Genomic DNA, 24,254 nt, shown 5'->3' with positions numbered 1-24,254 from the left:
CCTCTGTCTCTCTCCTCTGTCTCTCTCCTCTGTCTCTCTCCTCTGTCTCTCTCCTCTCTCTCTCCTCTCTCTGTCTCTCTCTCTCTCCTCTCTCTGTCTCTCTCTCTCTCTGTCCCTCTGTGTCTCTCTCTCTGTGTCCCTCTCTCTCTCTCTCTCTCTCCTCTCTGTGTCCCTCTCTCTCTTTCTCTCTCTCCTCTCTGTGTCCCTCTCTCTCTCTGTCTCTTTCTCTCTCTCTCTGTGTCCCTCTCTGTCCCTCTGTCTCTCTCCTCTCTCTCTCTCCTGTCTCTCTCCTCTCTCTCTCTCTCTCCTCTCTCTCCTCTGTGTCCCTCTCTCTCTCTCCTCTCTCTGTGTCCCTCTCTCTCCTCTCTCTGTGTCCCTCTCTCTCTCTGTCTCTTTCTCTCTCTCTCCTCTCTCTCTCTGTCTCTCTCTTCTCTCCTCTCTCTCTTCTCTCCTCTCTCTCTTCTGTCTCTCTCTCTCTCCTCTCTCTCTTCTGTCTCTCTCTCTCTCCTCTCTCTCTCCTCTCTGTCTCTCTCTCTCTCTCTCTCTCTCTCTCCTCTGTGTCCCTCTCTCTATGTGTCTCTCTCTCTCTCTCTCTCTCTCCTCTCTCTGTGTGTGTCTCTCTCTCTCTCTCTCTGTGTCCCTCTCTCTGTGTCTCTCTCTCTCGCTGACCTGGAGCTGTTTAAAAGCACTGATTACTCTGGGGATTTGGGCTAATCATGCGTACTAAACTCTGCTGCCAGCCAGAAATGTGTGTGAGATTGAGTGAAAGGGGAAAAGCTTGTGATTGCACATTGATTTACTTTTCTCATAATCTCAGTCTTCTTCCACACACACACACACGCACACACACACACACACACACACATGTCTGGAATGTACCACTTCCAGTGTTAACATCCTCAGTTCGACAAATGGCCAGGAACTCAGACAACATATTAGTTTGCTTATGTAAGTAAATCTTTAATGTCACTGATGGGAAATGGGGAGGTGGGGGGTGGAGGCCTCTGTTTTGGTTCGTGCCCCTTCTCTTTTTTTCCACATGTGCTCGGGGGCTAGTTTGTTTTGCCCATTTTGCTTTGTTTGGGTTTGGGTGCATTCCTCTCGAGCTTATTCAGATCTTTAACTGATTTGCTGGTGTTTGTGCCCCTGAACTGCCTGCTGAGGTGGGCCTGGGCAGCTGGCCGGGCTTTTGTCTCGGAGCTCTAGTCTTGTCTGGATTCACTTAGGATCTGGAAGCCTCTCTGTTTCCGCTAATTTTTTATTCGCACCTTCCGCTAGTGCTGGGTGATATCATCTAAACCAGTGTACCACCTTTGTGCTCATGTCAACATGCGGATACTGATGGATTGTTTAAATGGATAGTTAAGAAACAGTAAATACTTACACTAAATAAACCATGCATCATTGCTTGTGTTATCAGTGTTTACCTCACCGCATAAAGTCCTTACTGGTGAAATTCTAAGAGAAGTGGTACCAAACGGGGTGGCGCAGCAGGTAGTGTCACAGTCACACAGCTCCAGGGACCTGTGTGTTCTCCCAGTGTCTACATGGATTTCCTCCGGGTGACTGTCTCTGAGGAGTGTGGTGTGTTCTCCCTGTGTCTGCGTGGGTTTCCTCCGGGTGACTGTCTGTGAGGAGTATGGTGTGTTCACCCTGTGTCCGTGTGGGTTTCCTCCGGGTGACTGTCTGTGAGGAGTTGGTGTGTTCTCAGTGTCTGTGTGGGTTTCCTTTGGGTGACTGTCTGTGAGGAGTTGGTGTGTTCTCCCTGTGTCTGTGTGGGTTTCCTCCAGGTGACTGTCTGTGAGGAGTTGGTGTGTTCTCCCTGTGTCTGTGTGGGTTTCCTCCGGGTGACTGTCTGTGAGGAGTGTGGTGTGTTCTCCCTGTGTCTGTGTGGGATTCCTCCGGGTGCTCCGGTGTCCTCCCACAGTCCAAAAACACACGTTGGTAGGTGAATTGGTGACTCAAAAGTGTCTGTAGGTGTGAGTGAATGTGTGAGTGTGTGTTGCCCTTTGAAGGACTGGCGCCCCCTCCAGGGTGTATTCCCGCCTTGCGCCCAATGATTCCAGGTAGGCTCTGGACCCACCGTGACCCTGAACTGGATAAAGGTTACAGATAATGAATGGTACAAAATGCTCTGATCAGACCGCAGTATCAGGAGTGTAAGATATTCTTTAAGCGCATTGTAGTGAGAAATGTACACTTTTGAGTGTATTATACAATTGTTTTGTTTGTTTGGAAGACAGCCATGCAGAAAAATAATTAGGGACTGATGGGGACAGATGTCATATGTGGATCTCAGAGGCAGAAAACAAATGCAAATAAATACATTTGAAAAAAATTGTTCAGGGATTCTTAGCTTTACTAGGTTTCAACTGCTGCGAAAGCAATGAAACCTGACAAGGAGTGTCACAGACGTCACATCAGGATTGGAGGAGTGCTGCGAGCCTTGAAGGTGATGTAGTGATTCTGAATTTCATCTCCGTCGCCCAGGACTTTGAGCTCTCTCATTCTGTCACTCATCTGCTGTTAGTCTCCTTTTTTTCCCTTGCTCCCTACTTTTTCTCTCCCCCCTTGTTGCACTCTAGTTTCCTCATCTCTCTCTCTTTTGCTCTCCTTTATTCTGTCTCTCTCACTAGTGGGTTTCCATCCTGAATGGAAAAAGCTAAAAAGTAATAATTATCCAGTTCAGGGCCCGATGGGTCCGGGGCCAACCCGGAATCACTGGGCGCGAGGCAGGAACACGGGTCCCTGGAGCTCTGTGACTGTGACACTACCTGCGGCGCCACCGTGCCATCCTTAATACAGAAATGCCAAAATGCGAACAACTGTGATGGACAAATACAGGAGAGTTTGCCTGATTATACCGGACTTTATATCCACAGGTTTTTTACACTCCTCCTCTCCTATCCATGCTTTAAGACCACTCTACACAATAATCTCCACATTCTCTGAAAGTTACACAGGTGGTGGTGGGTTGAAAACACCTGCACTGGGCAAAAGTAAGAGGCCCCAAGGCATTTATTCCTGTCAGAACATTAAGAACAAGTCCTATATAACAGAAATGAATACATTAATAAATAAATATTAAATCAAACTTTTTTGAGATCAAGCGTTTTCTTGGTTATAAGTAGCTGTTAAAACTGTTCTGTTCAAAACCCACCCTTATGTTGCTTGTATATCATATAAACATTGCTAGCAGAAGTAGATGGAAACAACCCATTTATTTATTTGTTAATTAATTTTTATACTCCTTTATTATCTTTATTTATTTCTATATTTTGCAGGCTTCTCTCTTCTAGGCTTTTCTCTCTCTCTTTTTATTTTTTTGGCCTTTGGGTCTCTCTGTCTGTCTCTGTCTCTTTCTCATATATATATATATATATATATATATTTCTCTATTAAGCCTCAGGGTCCAGCTTGCATCTGGCAGGCAGACAGCTGCTCCCACCCTCTGCTCCAGACAGCCCTCCTGCCTTGGGCCTGACTATGTGGGCATCCTGGGTAATCCCCCAAGAGAATGCCAGCTTCAATGAGTGATGCCAGGGCTCAAGCACGACTCATGCCAGGAAAGACCAGGGGCTTCTGACGGAGCTCCACAGTCAGACCACCACCATGAGCTCATACCAATGTAGCAGCAGCTAATGGCTCTGACTACATAGAGATTAGCATGTGTTTAGAAGAGGAGGTGAGGGATATAGAGTGCACAGTTAGCATGTGTATTTAGGTTTATTCAGCACACAGAGTGCAGGAGTTGCACAGCAGGTTTACTGTGTGCTTATATACTGCCATCCGACAGCAGAGAAGCAGAAACACTCTTAGTGGATGTGAGTGGGTCAGTTGAGATGCTTGTTGTGATGAATTGAGTAATTGTAATGGAATATTAGGTGTACACATAAGCTATAAAGTGTTTTTACAACGGTAATTCAAAATTCAAACATGCTCCAGCTGCTTTGTCATGTTATGGTAACTGTCATTTTATTCAAAAAACTATAAGTTAAGGTTTTTGAAAAAGGCAAATGATGGGCTGCATTTGTTGGGAGTTCTGTCTTGGGATGGGAGGTATTCAAATTTTTCATTAACACGGCATCGCGTGAGCCTCATCTGTGATTATGGGTCAAGTGAAGGGTTTTCGGCACTGTGCAGTTCAGCTAAGCACAGCCCGGAAGTGCACATCGACACACGTTGATGATTAAAAAAGTTTCTGAGAAAGCAAATTTCAGTGACTGGAGGAACAGAAAGGTTAGAACATAAACACAGGTGAGATAATACAGGTTCTACACTGTTTAGAAGCATAGCTGGTCAGCTAACAGGCGCTTATGTTTAGCACACCACAACGGACGCTCAAATCACATTAATATTTATACTTGATAATTGTCATCAAAGCAACAAACAAAAAACTAGTACAAAACAAAACAAAAAACAACCCACAAAACACTTAAACTTTTAAAAGATAATATTAGTAATAATCGAAAATAAAATGTAGCTAGAAGTTAAGGTGGAGTTGCTGACACACATCTCCCAGCTGTTGGAGATCTTGGATTGATCGTGAGGAGTGTGTTGGTGTGTTCTCCCCATGTCGGCATGGTTTCTTCTCACAGCCCATAAACACATGTTGGTAAGCGAGCTGGACGTGCAGAATCGTCCACAGAGTTGTGTGTACCGTGTGTCTGCCAAGAGGTGTTGTCTTTTTATCTTTTGCGGCTAGAAATCTAGAAACCTAAGCTGCTATTTTAGCTCGTGCAAGATTAAGCAGCAGTGTTGACGTGAGTGATGGTGTGACTCACTTTTAAGGATTTCTTCTTCAAAAATTGCTCTGTTGCACAAACAAGCTTTGTTTAAATGGCAAATTCATAGCACAGAGGAGGTAAAATAGCGTTAATACCACTCTACAGTTACGGTAATATACCAGAGTATAAACCACTGATGGCTAAGTTTGGCTTTAAGGGATTTAAACACACTCAGTTCATGTGATACATGAGTTTTCTCACTAGTGCTGACCCCCCACTCCTGCGTTCACAGTTGACCTGGGTCCATGTGCTAATGTCTGACTCATCAGATGTGGTTATTGCCTGTTTTATTTGGAGCAACAGTATAAACAAAGTAACACTTCTCATACAATAATACATTTTACATGTTCTTTTTGAATCTGAGTCTGAAAGTGTCAGTGCTGGAACGAAAGCCAGTCTCTTAAGCCCTGGTTCTGCTGTAGACACTGCCCTCTAGAGTTCAGGGTGTGGAACTGACTACAGTACGCTCTCTCTGCCTGAGTCGATCTCAAATGCACTCTGCCTCTAAACCATGAGAAATGCTCTGCAGTAGCATAGGTGAAGTGATTTTGACATTTGGAGCCGAGCCCTTTCTCCGCACTGTATCTCAGCAGTAGTTTTGATTGGTGCCGTAATGGACGCTGGCAGCTGAAGTTTCCGTTGAGCGAATGGTTGCACCTTGGCTCTGCTTTTGGGTTCTAGCATCTGTTCAGCCAGAACCTCAAAGCATCTGGACGGTTTTTCCCGTTTTGTCCTGACCTAGGAACAGTTTCTGAAGCCATCAAAGTGTGCTTTGGCTTTTAGAAAAGCCACAGAACTGACCTCCAATCAGCTGCCATCAGCAACACCAGGGCCAAACATCTGGAACTGAGTGAGCGACATTTCAGTCATCTAATCCCAGCACGGGCTTCCAGCACTGATATAAATAGCAATCAACAGCTAACGAGTCTCATACTGTGTGTGTGTGTGTGTGTGTGTGTGTGTGTGTGTGTGTACGTCCAGTGTGTGTGTAGGCAGAGTTTCAGGGTGAGATTGATTAGAACAGGAGTGTCCAGAGCCAAGAATGCAGCCCAGCTCTCAGTCAGAAGAAGGAGGCAGAACAATGAGACCCGGCAAGCCGATGACAGAGCGAGCATACTTAAAGCTTTAGTCAGGATTAGAAGCTGATTCCTCATCCTTTGATGGAAGATTAATGTTTAATGCCTTAATGCTCAGAGTGCACGTCCCCTCAGGTGCAGCAGGTGTGTGTGTGCGCGAGAGTTTCAGTGCATGGACTTCTTTCTTTCTTTCTCTTGCCTTTTCCTCCTTTCTTTCTTTAATTCTTTCTGCCCTTTCTTTCTTTCGCCCTTTCTTTCTTTCGCCCTTTCTTTCTTTCGCCCTTTCTTTCGCCCTTTCTTTCTTTCGCCCTTTCTTTCTTTCTTTCGCCCTTTCTTTCGCCCTTTCTTTCTTTCTTTCGCCCTTTCTTTCGCCCTTTCTTTCACCCTTTCTTTCGCCCTTTCTTTCTTTCTTTCTTTCTTTTGCCCTTTCTTTCTTTCTTTCTTTCTCTTGCCTTTTCCTCCTTTCTTTCTCATATATATTTATTACTGTAATTTCTCTGACATGTGCAAAGTTTAAGTTCATCACCTCACACTGCCTGAGGCCCCCCACCCCCCCAATACTGCAGTGGACCTCTTACACACACACACACACACACACACACACACACACACACACACACTCTTGCTCAACCCTTCTGATGTGCTCTAGCATCTCTAAACAACTGCAGGTGCCTCAGTATGGGGCCTGAGACAGTGGGAAGATCTTCTTTTTTTTTTTTTTTTTTTTTTTAGACATGTGCTGAACACACACACTCTCTCTCACACACACACACACACACACACACACACACTGGGCAGTACTGTATTATTAAATTCAATATACACTGATGTCACTGTTTAAACCTGTTGAAGGAAGCATCTGTTCCACAGTCAGAGCTACAGTCAGTCGTTCCAGCTGCTCTGTTAAACACAGAAATGTTTGAAATGTTACAAAAGCCTAACAGTGCACAAGATGAAACCGTGAAGTTTTCACTGAAGGTGAGGCTCTTTCAGTGCCTTTAATGAATACCAATACGCAGAGAAAATCTGACACACGATTAAGACAAAAAAATAAATGTATAAATGTTTTAAAGAATAAACCTAAAATTACTGGGAGTATGTAACTTTAGTTGTGTGTTTTTGTTTTTGTGTTGATCAGGAGTTTTCCTCGGTGGAATTCCGCAGTAACTCCGTGTCTAGTCGGACCCCGACCCCTCCTGGACAGTACTCTCCACACAGCCCTGTTGAGCGAGAACTCTCCAATTCCCCTCGTCGCAGGTATACACACACACACACACACACACACACACACACTTTTTTATACATGAATCATATGTAATAAATTGATATAGTCTTGTTGTAAGTGTAGGTCTGTAGAAGGAACGGTGGCATGAAATAGTTCTAAATAACATTCCCTCTGTTGGTGCTGATGGTGGTAAAGAACACTGACTCTTCAGATGAGAGTCTCCCACAGACGCTGAGTTTGGCTGAGGCCTGGTGACAGTGAGGGGACACGCGGTTATTTATTGAGACTAATTCTGTTGGTTTAGTTTAATCATTGTTAAAGAAGAATGTGTGACGTTCTGTGGGGTCTTTTTATTATTTGGCCATCTGTCTCTCTCTCTGTCTCTCTGTCTTTGTCTCTCTCTCTGTGTCTCTGTCTTTGTCTCTCTCTGTCTGTCTCTCTCTCTGTGTCTCTGTCTCTCTCTATCTCTCTCTCTGTCTCTCTTTGTCTATCTATCTATCTGTCTATCTCTGTGTGTCTCTCTCTGTCTGTCTATCTATCTGTCTGTCTCTCTCTGTGTCTCTCTCTCTCTCTCTCTCTGTCTATCTCTCTCTCTCTCTCTCTCTCTGTCTCTCTATCTCTCTCTCTCTCTTTCAAACACACACAGTTGTTCCAGAGTTTATTTTGACTCCTCTGTCTTGGGGTTCTGTCAATCAGAGCATGGCTGCTATCCTTGACTCTCTCTCTCTCTCTCTCTCCACTTGTTTTGCCTTTCCTTTTTTCTTTGAAGAGTCCCATTAGGAAGGATTTTCACTTCTGCCCCTAATTGGCCCCCCACTTTCCACAGAGAGAGAGACACACACACACACTCCTCTCTGTTACAGACGCTCCCCTGGCTCCGCCCCATCCATGTTCGTCGTATGGAATTCTGCGGGATTCCCTGTTGACCCGCCTCTTTTCCTCACTGAGCCAATAGAGCACAGCCCTGAGTCACACCTTTCAGACTGAAACTTCTCTACGTTCCTCTGTCTCTGTTTGCCCAAACAGAGGAGTGTGTGTGTGTGTGTGTGTGTATATATATATATGTGTGTGTGTGCGCATGTTTGCGCGTCCGTGCGGTTGGTTTTTAAGCGTGTGTGAAGTTGTCAGAGCAGACTCCTCTCGCTGTCGGAGCAAAGGGAGTTGAGCTAACTGCAGAGGAATTCATCTTTGTTTGCTCTTTTATTGTGTTTTGGAGGTAAGTCCATTTCTAGGTTCTTCTGCTGTTTTCAGCTCTGGTTCTCCGGGGTTCTTTGCGAGTCGGTTCTGTTTGGGGGTGGGTTTACAGGAAGTGTCCTCAGCAGCAGACCTGGATGAACTTCTCTGCTTCCAGATGGATCTGTAGCTGTGATTGTGTCCTGAATGTTTTGCCTGTTCTCTGTGCAAATCCTGCTTAACCACATGTTTTCTTAAGATCACAATCACGTTTGCTGATGTGGGCTAATGAAGCCAAAAATAGGATGTACACCATGCGCTGAGAACGGGGGGAAAATGCTAAACACAGTGGGTTTTAATTCAGTGTTTGAAGATGGAGTGTGTCTCTGAAGATTCACTTTATTGATTCAGATTTATTGATAAATGACTCGGGTGTCGTACCTGACACATCTCAGTCCAGAGAGAGGATGGCAGGAGCGGAAAGAGGGCAGAAAAGGGGTAGAGTTTATAGAAGAGGGGTTCAGTGAGAGTTGGGGAGCACTTGTAGTGCGCAAAGGGGAAAATGAGTGTCGTTTCAGTGGAGCGCACAAATCTGGTTTCAATTTGGAGCATGTTCTCCAGAACAGGGCTGGGTCCGTCCTGCTGATCTGAACATTCAGTGGATCTGAAGATTTATGACCTCCTCTTCTGTCTGTGTATCTCTCTCTCTCTCTCTCTCTCTCTCTCTCTCTCTCTCTCTCCTCTCTCTCCCTCTGTCTCTCCCTCTGTCTCTCTCTCTCTCTCTGTCTCTCTCTCTCTCTGTCTCTCTCTCTCTCTCTCTGTCTCTCTCTCTCTCTCTCTCTGTCTCTCTCTCCCTCTGTCTCTCTCTCTCTGTCTCTGTCTCTCTCTCTCTGTGTATCTCTGTCTCTCTCCCTCTCTCTCTGTCTCTCTCCCTCTCTCTCTCTCCTCTCTGTCTCTCTCTCTCTCTCTCTCTCTCTCTCTCTCTCTCTCTCTCTCTCTCTCTGTCTCTCTCCCTCTGTCTCTCTCTCTCTGTGTCTCCCTCTCTCTCTGTCTCCCTCTCTCTCTGTCTCCCTCTCTCTCTGTCTCTCTCTCCCTCTGTCTCTCTCTCTCTCTGTCTCTCTCTCTCTCTGTCTCTCTCTCTCTCTCTCTCTCTCTCTCTCTCTCTCTGTCTCTCTATCTGTCTCCCTCTCTCTCTCTCTCTCTCTCTCTCTCTCTCTCTCTCTCTCTCTCTCTCTCTCCCTCTCCCCCTCTCTCTCTCTCTTTCCAATTCATCATAGTTGCTTTTCACTTACAGAGAGGTATGTCAGGTATTGGCCACTTGTCATGCAAGTTTCTATCAGCCACGCCCACAGCCTGTTTGTGTAGCAGCAGTGGTACATCAGTATATCATCACTATTTCACCTGTGGAGTGATTTTTTTCCCCCTGTGAGACGTGCTGATGTGATCATACCTTACTCTTTACTGCGGCTCTTAACTATTTAGTGCACCATGTTTTTAAATATTGATATATTTTACGCATTCTCAACTTAAACTTAAGGATTTCTTTCAAATATCAATTTAATCCAAATGTACTGAGCTCAACAGTCACATTGTCTGGCCATGATTTAAAGTCACATACCTTTTTATCTACAAAATGGATCTGCTGTACTCTGTGGATAACAAATGGTTAACAACATTAACAATATAAAAGAATAAATAAAGGGATTCAGGTTTTTAAATTCTCATCACATTCACTTTTTCAGTTTTAAAACAGGACGCTTTGTACCTCTCTTCTGCAAGCAAACACAATTCTGGGGTCTTAAAATGTCTGAAATGGTCAAAATACCACAAGGACCAAACACAGCAGTAGTGTCTGAACAGCCTTATTCAGTGCCTGTTCCTTTGGATAATGAGCCATACACAGCACAGCAGCAAGCGAGTCACGCAGCTCTCTTTTTAGCTGTTTTTGCTCACTCCTCTTTCTTCATTTTTGCTCAGTTCTGTCGCTCTGTTTTACATTGTTAACCATCTTTGCGCTTTCACATGTGACTGGAGATATTCAGAAAGCGGTTGGTACCGTTCTAAAGCTTCCCAATGTCATGCAAAAAATGGAGCAAACTCAGATTAGTTTTATTTATTCCACATTTTCTGACATTGAAAAACCTATGATCTGTCTTCAGCCTGTGGGTTTTTAGGCTCCAAATCGGGAATTTAACCTGTGCATACACTGAAAATGTGGTGAAATGTATTTAGTCGACTGGCTAAAGATGGGGTGCTCTTGTTTGTTTGTAAGCCACACTGATCAATTAAAAATAAATTAATTAAATAAAATATTGGTAATTCCAGGCCATTTAGGACCAAACACTATGAATATTCATTCATTCATTATCTGTAGCCCTTATCCAGTTCAGGGTCACAGTGGGTCTGCAGTTGGGCGAAGGCAGGAACACACCCTGGAGGGGGCGCCAGTACTTCACAGGGCAACACACACACATTCACTCACACACTCACACCTACGGACACTTTTGAGTCACCAATCCACCTACCGGCGTGTGTTTTTGGACTGTGGGAGGAAACCGGAGCACCTGGAGGAAACCCACACGGACACAGGGAGAACACACCACACTCCTCACAGACAGTCACCCGGAGGAAACCCACGCAGACACAGGGAGAACACACCACACTCCTCACAGACAGTCACCCGGAGGAAACCCACGCAGACACAGGGAGAACACACCACACTCCTCACAGACAGTCACCTGGAGGAAACCCACGCAGACACAGGGAGAACACACCACACTCCTCACAGACAGTCACCCGGAGCGGGAATCGAACCCTGGACCTGTGTGACTGCGACACTACCTGCTGTGCCACCGTGCCGCCCCCACTATGTAAAACTCTCCACATGAAAACCTGTATCTCCTACATTTTACTGCAGCTGTCCTTCACATTGTGTCAACATTTCCTGACGCTCTAAAACGCTCCAGAAATGCTTAGAATTAAATCATTTCTCTTTGACAGTTAAGAAGGGTTTTTTTCTGGTCCTGTAAAGGTACTAATTGGGAGATGGGCATGGTTGCTCTGGACAGGTTCCTATAATCTTAATATTCCTAGAAGTGGCTTTAAAGGTTCCCTGTCCTGGCACCTGTTAATGTGCTCGAGAGAAAACCGACGCACCTTGCTGAGCTTAGGTAAATACTGACTCATGACCTTCAAATCAGGATGAGCTGGTTTACATAGTACACGGTGTGTTTGTATGTGTGTGTATTTATGAGTTGCTGATATTGAAGACTGCGTTAGCCCCAGGTTGTTCGTGCTGGCTGCGCAGACAGAGTACAGCTTGCTAATTGGACCCCCGTATGTGACAGGAATTTACCATAAAACAAAACCTGCGTTATATTTGGTTTCCACTAGCGTAGCGTTTTAAAAATACTCTCGTAAAGCTCCTGCTGATCAGCTACTGTAATGATCTAAATCACACACACACACACCATTTCACTTTCCCATGTCAACACTCGACACCTGAAAGTTCACACTCCTCGAGGATAAGGACTTCCCTTTTCTGCCGCAAGTTCATTTAACATCCCCGTGACAGTTTACAGCTGGGAAGGAGGAGGACGTTAGCCTCCCAGTGGTAAAAGATCTATGGAGTGAAAACGAGAGAGAGACGGGTTAGTCATACATAGTGGAAATACCACATCTCCATGTTTCGTCCAGACAGAAATGCCTAAGATGCAGCAAGACTGAGTTCAGTTTAATGGCAGCTGGTGCTACCTGAGGGTGGGATATTGAAGCAGTTAACAGTTAACCACAGTGGGATAGAATCATTCTGTCTGCTGGGACCTTCAATCCCTGTCCCCTGTAAAATAACGCATGGATGTTACCACTGTGCACGGGCACCGAATTTGCTGGGCATTGGTACCAACGTTATCTAACATAGAGCCCTCCACACACACCCCACCACCCCCAGCTCATGGTTTAGCAGATTATAGGCCACGCCAGTCTCAGAAAGTGGCATTATTTTTGACTCCATATTTAGAGATGTGGGGTCTTTATTTTTTACCCACACTGTAGTTCAGATTCATTAAGTGACGTGAATTAAAATAGCTGTGTGGTGTGTATTCCCTGTGTCTGCGTGGGTTTCCTCCGGGTGACTGTCTGTGAGGAGTGTGGTGTGTTCTCCCTGTGTCTGCGTGGTTTTCCTCCGGGTGACTGTCTGTGAGGAGTGTGGTGTGTTCTCCCTGTGTCTGCGTGGGTTTCCTCCGGGTGACTGTCTGTGAGGAGTGTAGTGTGTTCTCTCTGTGTCTGCGTGGGTTTCCTCTGGGTGACCGTCTGTGAGGAGTGTGGTGTGTTCTCTCTCTGTCTGCGTGGGTTTCCTCCAGGTGACTGTCTGTGAGGAGTGTGGTGTGTTCTCCCCGTGTCCGTGTGGGTTTCCTCCGGGTGACTGTCTGTGAGGAGTGTGGTGTGTTCTCTCTCTGTGTCTGTGTGGGTTTCCTCCGGGTGACTGTCTGTGAGGAGTGTGGTGTGTTCTCTCTCTGTCTGTGTGGGTTTCCTCTGGGTGACTGTCTGTGAGGAGTGTGGTGTGTTCTCTCTTTGTGTCTGTGTGGGTTTCCTCCGGGTGACTGTGAGGAGTGTGGTGTGTTCTCCCTGTGTCTGTGTGGGTTTCCTCCGGGTGACTGTCTGTGAGGAGTGTGGTGTGTTCTCTCTCTGTCTGCGTGGGTTTCCTCCGGGTGACTGTCTGTGAGGAGTGTGGTGTGTTCTCTCTCTGTCTGCGTGGGTTTCCTCCGGGTGACTGTCTGTGAGGAGTGTGGTGTGTTCTCTCTCTGTCTGTGTGGGTTTCCTCCGGGTGACTGTCTGTGAGGAGTGTGGTGTGTTCTCTCTCTGTCTGCGTGGGTTTCCTCCGGGTGACTGTCTGTGAGGAGTGTGGTGTGTTCTCCCTGTGTCTGCGTGGGTTTCCTCCAGGTGACTGTCTGTGAGGAGTGTGGTGTGTTCTCCCTGTGTCTGCATGGGTTTCCTCCGGGTGCTCCGGTTTCCTCCCACAGTCCAAAAACACACGTTGGTAGGTAGATTGGCGACTCAAAAGTGTCCGTAGGTGTGAATGTGTGTGTTGCCCTGTGAAGGACTGGCGCCCCCTCCAGGGTGTATTCCCGCCTTACGCCCAATGATTCCAGGTAGGCTCTGGACCCACCGCGACCCTGAACTGGATAAGGGTTACAGATAATGAATGAATGAATGAATGAATGAATTAAGATAGATATTCCTTAGTAACCATTGTTAGTGTATATACCCAGTTGGTGCTATTTACAGAACCCTTTATAGTACATTCTTCATCAATCTGAAGAACCCTTTCATGATGCAAAGAACCCTTTGAACATGCAAAAGTTTCTTCAAGCGTTCAGGGTTCTACATAGATCCATTTCCTTTACTAAAGATCCCTATGTGCCACAAGTCCTGTTCCCTGCCTTAATCCATGAGAAATGCTTATCAAGGGGCATGCAATTATTATAATTACTTCCTTAATAAACTTCCCTGCTCTAAAAAGCTAGATCAGTTAGTTTGGATCTGGCTGTGAGCGCTTCCCCTTTACGCAAGGGCACTCAGAACTGACACGTTGCAGGTGATGAGTGGATGAAGGCCGTCTGAAACATCCACAACAGGTGCCAGCTCATTCTGTATTCGCCAACTTGGTGAGGAATTTGTTTAAAAAAAATCACCAGGTGCTCATTTTCTATTTGCTCACCCTTGACTTTCTCCAAGTAAAAAAAACAATACATTCTGATCATACTCGAGCCTTGGTTGAGGTTGAAGGCAGCATTGAATCCATTCAGTTGTTCAAGAGCCAGTAACTATGAATCAATTATGGATTACTTAATGGTGGTAAATGTAGGATTAATATATCAATTTTGCTTAATCTGTAATTAAATAGGAACTAAATTGATGCAATGTTTTCATGTGTAAGGCACTCTGTTATATTCTGCTCAGCATCAAACTGACATCAGCTTTTATGGTTCCAGTTTGGAAAGTTCTCTTGTTACAAAGAATAGGGTCAAAGACTTTTTAAGTGAGCACTTTCAAGGGAAAGGGGCCAAGCACTGATTGCAGAGCCTTTTTCCTTTCCCTTTGGTGGGAGCAGTGAATATTTTTCTTATTTAATGACTCCATTACATCATCAAAGGCCCCAAAGTTAGGTTAGTTTATCCTTATCTTAGCAGTGACAAAATTAGCAAGGAATGCTTTCCCTCTCATGAACGGGTGGAGTGTATTATACCTCCTGCTTGGAAGATGATGGATTGTTCCTTTAAACAGTGTGTACGTAAAGGTAATACACTGTATTTTTCTCTCTGTGTTACAGACAGTAGTGGAAACCTACAAACTAGTCTTACACCACTGCAGTATTCAGAAGCAGCCGTAGGAGCCTGTAGACTGTAACAAGATTGGGACATGTTTTGATGATGATTCCTCACTCGGTGCTCATCAAAACAAGTGGAGAAACGTGGATTAAAGTTCATATGTTACATTTTCAATATATACATCATCGCTCTCCAAAGAATAAACACGTTTCTCCATGTTGGTCGATTGTTTTAGTTGAACACAACAGTGGCCCGTCACATTGTGTGAAAATGTCATGAGGAATGGTCAAATAAAAATGCTCCAAAATCTTACTGTGAAAGTTAAGAAGGCTTTTCCTTTTCGGGTGCAGTTACTGTTTCGTTTATTATGCTTTTCTTTGGGCAGTGAGGATATAATAGTGTGATTTGATTGTTATAACTGGGTCCTCAGCTTTTGCTAGGCTTAACTCTGCAAATAATTTCCATAATTTGCATACAGACTAATGTTTATTTATTTAGTGCTAATTATGCTAAGCTTAAAAGTATTTGCAGTTGCTGTATTTTAGGCTTAACTTTTTTTCTAGAATGTTACATTCTATATTTTCATTCATTCATTGTCTGTAACCCTTATCCAGTTCAGGGCCGCGGTGGGTCGAGTCCTGGATTCATTGGGCGCACGGCAGGAATACACCCTGGAGGGGGCGCCAGTCCATCACAGGGCAACACACACACACACACACTCACCTATGGACAGTTTTGAGTTGCCAATCCACCTACCAACGTGTGTTTTTGGACTGTGGGAGGAAACCGGAGCACCCGGAGGAAACCCACGCGGACACAGAGAAAACACACCATACTCCTCACAGACAGTCACCCGGAGGAAACCCACGCAGACACAGGGAGAACACACCACACTCCTTGCAGACAGTCACCCGGAGGAAACCCACGCAGACACAGGGAGAACACACCACACTCCTCACAGACAGTCACCCGGAGGAAACCCACGCAGACACAGGGACAACACACCACACTCCTTGCAGACAGTCACCCGGAGGAAACCCACGCAGATAAAGAGAGAACACACCACACTCCTTGCAGACAGTCACCCGGAGGAAACCCACCCACACACAGAGAGAACACACATTCTATACTAAATATAGGAAATCCTATATTTATTAAAATGTACAGAATAACTATGGTCACATTAAAAAAAAAAAAAAAGGAAGATCACAAATTTGAATTTGAATAGGGGCAGCAAAGCAACCAGGGGCTGGATAACTTCCCTAAATATGGAATGAAATTAAACAAACAAACAAATAACAGGCATTTGGGATTCTCATTCTCAGAAGTCATGAGGCCCCTCCCCCCCGAGTTAAAAAGCCTCAGGTGACACACACAGGCTTCATATCACCATCTCATTATTGGAGCCTAACCCCAGAGCCCCTTATTGCTGAAGACGTACTTCTCTTTCCATGATGTCTTTCTGAGCAATGGCTCAAGATTATCCTATGGTTATTTTTCATAACAGTTTATATGTTACTCCGTTGTTACATCATGATCGGTGGAGGTCTAGATGCAGCAAAGAAATAATGGGGAGCCCGCTTACTTTTGCTATTTGAGCTAGAGTTGATTTGAAAGGGTTACATGGTCACAGTTTCAGGTCCTTTTCTCCCAGAGCACTCATTTCCTTTTGGCTTATGTAAGTAAGGCCAATGTAATCACACAGGCTAGAGTTATATTGCTGTTAAATTTAGCAAGAGTGAGTTCGTCCACTTATTTACTTACTTACTGAAGTTAGCTTCTATTGTCTTTTAATAAAAATGACATAAACTGACATGTTAAGATCACTCATAACTGTTTGGTGTGTTGCTGCTTCCAAACAAAGTGTAACTGCAGACTCTTCCAGACACTGCCCTGTCAGTTTCACAAACCGTTAATGATTGATTTGGATTTTGAACACTGGGTCTTACGCTCTCTCTTCTGTTTCTCTGTGTGTGTATCAGCTCGGACTTAGCAATGCAGCGGTTTGACCGGGACTCTGAGGTGTACAAGATGATTCAGGAGAATAAGGAGTCTCGTTCAGCCCCACGGCAGTCAAATACCTTCAAAATGCTGCAGGAGGTGCTGGAGGCTGACGAGAAAGGTGGGTAAAACACACACACGTTTAGGAACATGGTCCACAGGGGTTGCTTTTAAGGGCCTTTCATCAGTTTTTTCAAAGCTTATGGTTTTAAAAGCTAAGCACCAGCTCTATGAACGTGTCAAACAAATAAATACAGTGGAATTTGAGTTCCTAACTTGTGTTTATTGATTGTCAAAACATGTTATTTCTTACTAATTGAAGGAATAAGGTTTAAAAGACCGTTGGTCCCCCCCCCCCCCCAAACGGTGTTGGGAAACTCTAATAGGCGTCTTGCCTGTGACGTAGATGGTGGACAACAACTCTAGAAGCTGCACTTAATTTAATGCAAAATGATGAAAAGGTGTGTTGTTTTTGGCTGCAATCATTCAATGTACAGTGGGACATCTGTGCACAAATGGCCCAAAGATCCCAAAATATCCAGAAAATGGACTAAATTTGTCAACTTTAAACGGGCACTTTGGAAAGGACCATCCGCTCACTCCGTTATCTGTAGCTCATTTCACTGGCGCTTTTCCAACAATATGGGCATGTAAGGACACCAACGAAAGGTGTTCAAGAGCCTCTGTAACATGGAGGTAAACAGGGTAAGGACACTCACTTCGCCTGTTTTAGTTGGTGTTAGTTAACGTTAGCTTGACTCGCTAAACTCGGTGCTCAGATTATACTCGGCTACGTAGCTGCATTACGGAGGTTTATAGTGTCGGATGAATTCGAGTTCGACTTCGATCACATTTACAAGAATAACGGTACCTCTACATTTGAGTTTAGCTTATTGCTAGGCTATTGTCATGAATAATGTTGGTTATTTAGCTAGATACTGTCAGAACAGTCAGTTATAACGGTGTTTTACCGCGGCGTTGTTCAGCTGTTGTCCACCAGTGACGTCACGGTTGCGTTCAAGAATTTCCGTAGCGAGCTCGGGTTTTTCCGTCAATTTAATAAAGTTGTCAGTTTTAAAGCAAATTAAGCTGCTATTTTCATTTTAATTCATACTTATATCTGTCAGTAACTACAATAATGTGAAATATTCATGGAGGTCCATTAAGTGGTGCTTAGCCTTTAACTCATACAAACTGGTGTTTTGTGTCCTGAACATATACAACAACAAACAGACAGTGTTCTTTTCACACTTATGTCTTCATAAATCCCTGCTGAATACCCAAACAGCACCTCAGATCCGATAGGAATGAACTGAGGAAACGAGTTACCAGACGTATTAATGGGTGCTGTTTTATTAGTGTCTAGCTTTTATAATCTACATTGTCTGTTCATCGGTAGAGGCTCTGAGACTTAGTGACCCACCGTCCAAAAGCATCCTACATTTCTACGTCCATTGGACCTTGACCTTAAGTTCATAGGAGTGTCTACGAACATGTGTCTGCTGTCAACACACTGCTAGTTGTTCAGCATTGTGAGTCCAGGACAAGGCAAGGCAGTGCTAACAGTTTTATGATGTGTGAATGCGCTGCTGGCAAAACCTTCCTGCCATAAGTGTCTTTGAGCAGCTGAATGAAGAACACACCCCTCGTTCAGAATGAGGGATATTTAGTGTATTGATATGTGTTTAGAATTTCTTTCAGTTGTTCCTTGACAAGAGATGAGTAATAATGCACATAACCTTTTGTTTTCTACATTTATACCAGAGGCCGCCCTCAAATTTCCAGGGAAACTGTCCCCAAGCCCACCCAAGCCCGTGTCTGCAGTCGCCGGGGTCCAGAAGTTCCACAGCTGTGAAAAATGTGGCACCAACATTGTGTAAGACAACTCTCTGTCGATGGCTTTTTCTACATTCATACAGTGAATATAAGAATGTACACACGTTTACTAATCGCTTTAATGTGCTTAAGAGAACGCCTATAAAAAGCAGGGTAACCCCCAGGCGCTCGGTCATTGGTCCTGTCCCGGCTTGCCGTCGTGTTTAGTGAAGTGTAATTGCATAAGGGTTAATAAGCAGGTAGTGGAGCTGTCAGAGATGGTTAACCCCGAGGGAGGTGTGGTTCTCAACAATCACTCACCGTCTTTCTCGTGAGTGTGAGAATTGGGTTTGTCTCAGTATATGATTAACTCGTTAAACTCCCTCCCTCTGCAGCACGGCCCGAGGCAGTTAGGCCAACGTATGTTTTGTACATGAGGGTGTGTGTCTCTAGTGTTTACCTTTTGGAGACATCCACCTGTGGGTGGTGATGTGTTTGTGCAGTAAATACTAGGAGTGGATTGATGTCTGTTTGTGTGTGTTTCAGTGAGTATTTGATGTCCTTGTGTAATAATAATAATTATTATTAGTATTGTTATTATTAACGTTTTTCCTTCACGTAAATGAACTCATGTTCTCTTAATGGGCGGCACGGTGGTGCAGCAGGTTAGTGTCGCAGTCACACAGCTCCAGGGGCCTGGAGGTTGTGGGTTCGATTCCCACTCCGGGTGACTGTCTGTGAGGAGTTGGTGTGTTCTCCCCGTGTCTGTGTGGGTTTCCTCCCACAGTCCAAAAACACACATTGGTAGGTGGATTGGCGACTCAAAATTGTCCGTAGGTGTGAGTGTGTCGCCCTGTGAAGGACTGGCGCCCCCTCCAGGGTGTATTCCTGCCTTGCGCCCAATGATTCCAGGTAGGCTCTGGACCCACCGTGACCCTGAACTGGATAAGGGCTACTGATAATGAATGAATGAATGTTCTCTTAATGCAGCACTTGCGTTATGTTTTGGTGTTTTTGCTCCTGGGCTCCCTCTACAGCTGAAGAGTGTTAATTACTTTTACAGCACTGTCCTAAAATCAAGGGGTGGAGGGGTGTGTTTTCCTACCCAACCTAGTGTTGCTTTAATGTGTAATATCCATCCATCCATTATCTGTAACCCATCCATCCATTATCTGTAACCGCTTATCCAATTTAGGGTCGCGGGGGTCCAGAGCCTACCTGGAATCATTGGGCGCAAGGCGGGAATACACCCTGGAGGGGGCGCCAGTCCTTCAGAGGGCAACACACACACACACATTCACTCACACACTCACACCTACGGACACTTTCGAGTCGCCAATCCCCACCCACGCGGACATGGGGAGAACACACCAACTCCTCACAGACAGTCACCCGGAGCGGGAATCGAACCCACAACCTCCAGGTCCCTGGAGCTGTGTGACTGCAACACTAACCTGCTGCGCCACCATGCCGCCCTAATGTGTAACATGTACTTTTTAAATAGAGACATAAACCAAATCTATTCCTATGCACTCTAACTCAGAATGAGGGGCTTTATACCTCTTCGCTAGCACTTGGTGCACAGAACCCCATTCTGTTTGAAGTGCTTTTCTTTGGAGACAACTCTCCAATCTTCAGACGTCTCCGAATAAACAATGATTGAATATGGCTTTTACTCTGTTTCTTATTTTATTTATTTATCATTTTTTTCCTCCGTGTCACAGCACCCAGGCCGTGAAAATCATCGACGATCGCTTCCGTCACCCGGAATGCTACACGTGCACAGACTGCGGCCTCAACCTGAAGATGCGTGGTCACTTCTGGGTGGGAGACGAGTTGTTCTGCGAGAAACACGCCCGCGAGCGCTATCAAGGGCCAGGAGCTGGCTACCGCAATCCCATCTCCCCTAACCATTGAAACAAACACGATCCTACACCCTCCACATCCCCCAGCCCTCCCTCTCTCTCCACCATCCACAGGAGGAAGCGACCGAAAACAAACAACCCCCTCCTTCCTCGCATCGGCTCCCAGTGTGTGACTGTTACGAGCGCGTCCGTTTCTGGATCCGTGCCGTATTTCGCCACGTCTGGACTCTGGACGGGACGAAGGGGGGGGGGGGGGGGGGGGGGCTGGGAGAGTGGGGTATAGGCCATGTGCGAAAAATAAGATGATGTAATATTCCATAAGCGTCAACAGGATCTACTCTTTAATCTCTGCCTTGCTGCCAGTTCTTCACATCGTATTAGGCTTTGTTTACACAGATCTTCACAATGAAATGTTTTGTTTTTGACTGAAATGTATAGTGTCTCTGCCTTAAGGCCAGCCCCCGACCTGCTTCACAGAGTGATGCTGAACAGAGTTGTGTCACGAGCAGTAGTGAACACAGGACTGGTCTCTGTGTGTGTGTGTGTGTGTGTGTGTGGGGTCAAATACAGGTAGGAGGGTGTGTTTTGAATGATTCCTAAAGGGATAGCTTAGATCTGACTGTTGATGCCTTTATAAAATGCATTGCTATTGAAACTATTTTTGCTATGATTTATTATTATTAATATTATTACTATATGAATGCAAAAACACACTCTTGTATAAGCACATCCATTTAGTTCAGGGCTGTCCGAACACGACCTGACGCACTCGTAACCCTCGGATCTCCTGGTCTGTAATTCCCATTCATCCCGGAGTGTGATGTGTTTTTGGGCAGCCCTGATGTAGATGAATATTTCGTCATCTTTTCTTTTATGTTTTATTAAACAAGGGAAAAAATATATATTATAGCAATAATATGTTTGTGTAAATAATGTTTGTTTTCCTCTCTCTCTCTTTAAAGCGTAGGATGGTGGAGTGCTCTTTCTTGCAGGAGTGGACAGGGTTGTGTTTAAGTGTGTTGTCTGTTTTTCTGCTGGTGACGAGGACTTGATGCTAAATCTGTGGCACTCTGTCATAGAACACAGAGAAATAATGACACACCTAGCCATGGTTTCTTTGTAACATAGTCCTTCACTTGAGGGAATATTTTCATAGACACAGAGCTCCACTGGTGGCAAATTTATTCTGATGAATCTTGAATGTTATTTTGTGTGTAACGTTAGCTGTGCTTTCTTCACGTTTTTTCGCCTCAAAATATAAAATTTGCTGATGAATGTTTAGTTGGATGCATTTATTCCGTACGCCCTGTGATGGACTGCCGCTCTGTGCAGGGGGTTCCCATTGGTTCAGGGTAGGCTCTGGACCCACCGTGAGCGCGAGTGTGATGTAGAGCGTTTCAGGAAACGAAAATGAACCCATCTTGAATGTTATATACTGCCTATCTGTTCTGAATGTGTATCATTTATGGAGCAGTAATAGCCTGTGTTCCCAGTGCAGGGTTTTAATGGCTCCAAATGCATTCTTCATGTGTGCTGCAAAGTCCATATTGGGTTTTACTGGCCCTCTGCAACTAACCATGGAGAAAATACATAGAAAATATCAGTGCTTCTCCTCACTTGACCACTAGAGGGCCACAATGTCCCTGTAAAGAATGTGAGGCCCTCTGCTTATTTCAACACTCGTCAATGTTGCAATAAAGGACAGATTATCTGACATTAATTTATTAATCATTAATCATTCTTATCATTATACACTGTAGACCCCGCCCTTCAAAACAGTAAGGTATTTGAAAGCACGTGTTATGTTTCAGCTGGGGGATTTTAAATAGTGGATAAACGCCATCAAATCCTCTCAGAAATATCCCAACATTCAGTTTAAAGCCATCCTACTGCGCATTAATAACTTTTATTTACGATGAAGTGTTGGGCGTGAAGGTCTCCAACAGAAACCCTTGACCTTAGCATCGCAGCAGATAACCTTGTGAAATTGTGCCTCCCTTTATCTGCGTGTCGGACGTCTCAAAACATGACGCAGATCTGACTTGGGTTGGACTGCAGCAGCTTTGTTACAGATGATTCAAACTCTGTGCTGAGGTTCATACAGAAGTTCACTAAATTATCCAGAGCGCTCTCCCTGCGCAGCCACAACGGTTTACCTTGTTCAGTCAGAGACGAATGACCCGCCCCTTCCTTCTACTCCACTTTAGTGTGTTCCACTCTGGTTAAGGTTTGCCTTTTTTTTTTTTTTGCCCCTTTGGCCATGTGTCCAAGTCCATATGTGCTCACCGACATCACAGCAATCAATCTTCTCTTATTCCCAGAAGACCCAGTGGAGCAGAAGCAGTCTGACTCCAGCTAAAGACAGGAACTACGCTCCAGTGAGTGGGGAAATGGGTGTGTAATCAGACGTTTGCTACTCCCTTATGTTGGGTAACGTGCTCCAATGGGACTGCTTACTCTGCCCTCAAGAATTCCACACTTGGAGCAATAGTTCAGCAAAATATCAGACAGGTTCAGCTGTCCCCTTCTGTCAGAGTTCAGTTGACTGGAGTGGAGTTGTGTGACTAATGTGGCTATCAAGTAATGGAAGCTCCGCCTACTGCAGTTAGCATTGCATCAGCGTCACGGTTCAAACTACTTTCATGAAAACCTTCTGGATCTGGCTTGTAACCCACTCATATGTTCACTAACATTTTAACACAGCAACCAGCCATATACCTCACTCATTCGTATTTAGCAGGGTTAAGGTTGTCCACAAGGGTGTGCTAATAATACTAGCATTTTGGTGCTTTGCCTCAGAGACGTTGTCACTAGCCTTTACATCATTTAAAAAGGCATTGTCAATAGAAATGTTAGTCAGACATTTATTATAAAATATTGTTAGCATACATTAAAAACAAATTGATTGATTCAGTTCAAAACAAGTAAAGATTTGAACGTCTGTAGAGAACAAGGGAGTCAAATCCCACAGGAAAGAGGTGGCACCATAAGACACTATCATATTTGGAACTGTTAAACCACTCATTTTCACATTGTTGCAATGTTCGGATACGAAAACCGCAGACCACCAGGTGGCAGTGGGCTTTCAAGCATCGGTAAGGAAGCCCACAAGATCTCCAGCTACATCTCAAGAGTTCAGATCAAGCAGATAGGCTTTTATCAGTCGCCAGCGCTGCTTTCAGACCCACTCACAAAGAGCTCTTTATGTATTTGTTGGCTGTCTGTTTGTTTTTTCATGCCTTTCACAAATTTCATGGCTTTTTTTTTTCTCCCTCCAACTAATATTCTCTCCCAGAGCTGGAGACAGTGACCTCAGCACTCTGAGGCGGCTAATGGGAGATGATGTCACTCCATACAAGCCATCACTCCAAACCCACAAGGATTTATCAGCCTTGGATTAGATTGGAGTTTTAAGACAAATGTCTTATATCAGTGTTATACATCTGAGAACACTTAAGGAGCTATCGGTCATGAGCAGGGTTGAGTTAGTGCTTTCTCTTTACACTTAAAATCAGATGCTGTAATTACAAAGTCAATTTCATAGTGAATTAAGCTTAATTACATTACCGTCCAATTTTTGTCTTCAGTAACGACTGTGATATGTATATTTCCACATTAAAAAAATCAATCTGTAGCAGACATTTTATTTGTTTATTTTTCTTTCCACAACAATCAACATTCACTGATTCATCTTCCTCAACTTCACACTGGTCAGAGCCATGATGGGTTCAGAGCCCATCGAGAATCACTTCACAAGGGCATCACACAGTCAGTAAACAATTGGACGGAACCGATTCACTACTGTGTTTCTGGACTTTTTGGAGAAAACGAGCACCAGGAGGATACCCACACAGACACAGGGAGAAAACACTGAACTATTCACAGGCTCAAGGTGGGAATTGAACCCACGATCCCAGGCTTCTGGAGATGTGTGACACTAATTTCATTGATGTAGCGCACAGAATTTCTCAGATTGTTTCAGA

The 24,254-nt window shown here is 44.7% G+C and overlaps 1 protein-coding gene across 1 annotated transcript in view; it reads left to right on the top strand.

The window, feature by feature from the left end:
• pdlim2 (PDZ and LIM domain 2 (mystique)) overlaps positions 1–23,902 on the top strand; it is a 75,586-nt gene extending 51,684 nt beyond the window's left edge. Inside the window, exons 7-10 of the mRNA XM_066644443.1 lie at positions 7,002–7,120; positions 16,573–16,712; positions 18,356–18,467; positions 20,131–23,902. Coding sequence (XP_066500540.1) covers positions 7,002–7,120; positions 16,573–16,712; positions 18,356–18,467; positions 20,131–20,323 — 564 coding nt within the window. The 3' untranslated portion in view covers positions 20,324–23,902. The remainder of the gene's footprint in view (positions 1–7,001; positions 7,121–16,572; positions 16,713–18,355; positions 18,468–20,130) is intronic.
• The last annotated feature ends 352 nt before the right edge of the window (positions 23,903–24,254 follow it).

The sequence above is a fragment of the Hoplias malabaricus genome, chromosome 14 (genome assembly GCF_029633855.1).
Source record: "Hoplias malabaricus isolate fHopMal1 chromosome 14, fHopMal1.hap1, whole genome shotgun sequence".
Taxonomy (NCBI): domain Eukaryota; kingdom Metazoa; phylum Chordata; class Actinopteri; order Characiformes; family Erythrinidae; genus Hoplias; species Hoplias malabaricus.
This window is presented reverse-complemented; position numbering and strand designations above follow the sequence as displayed.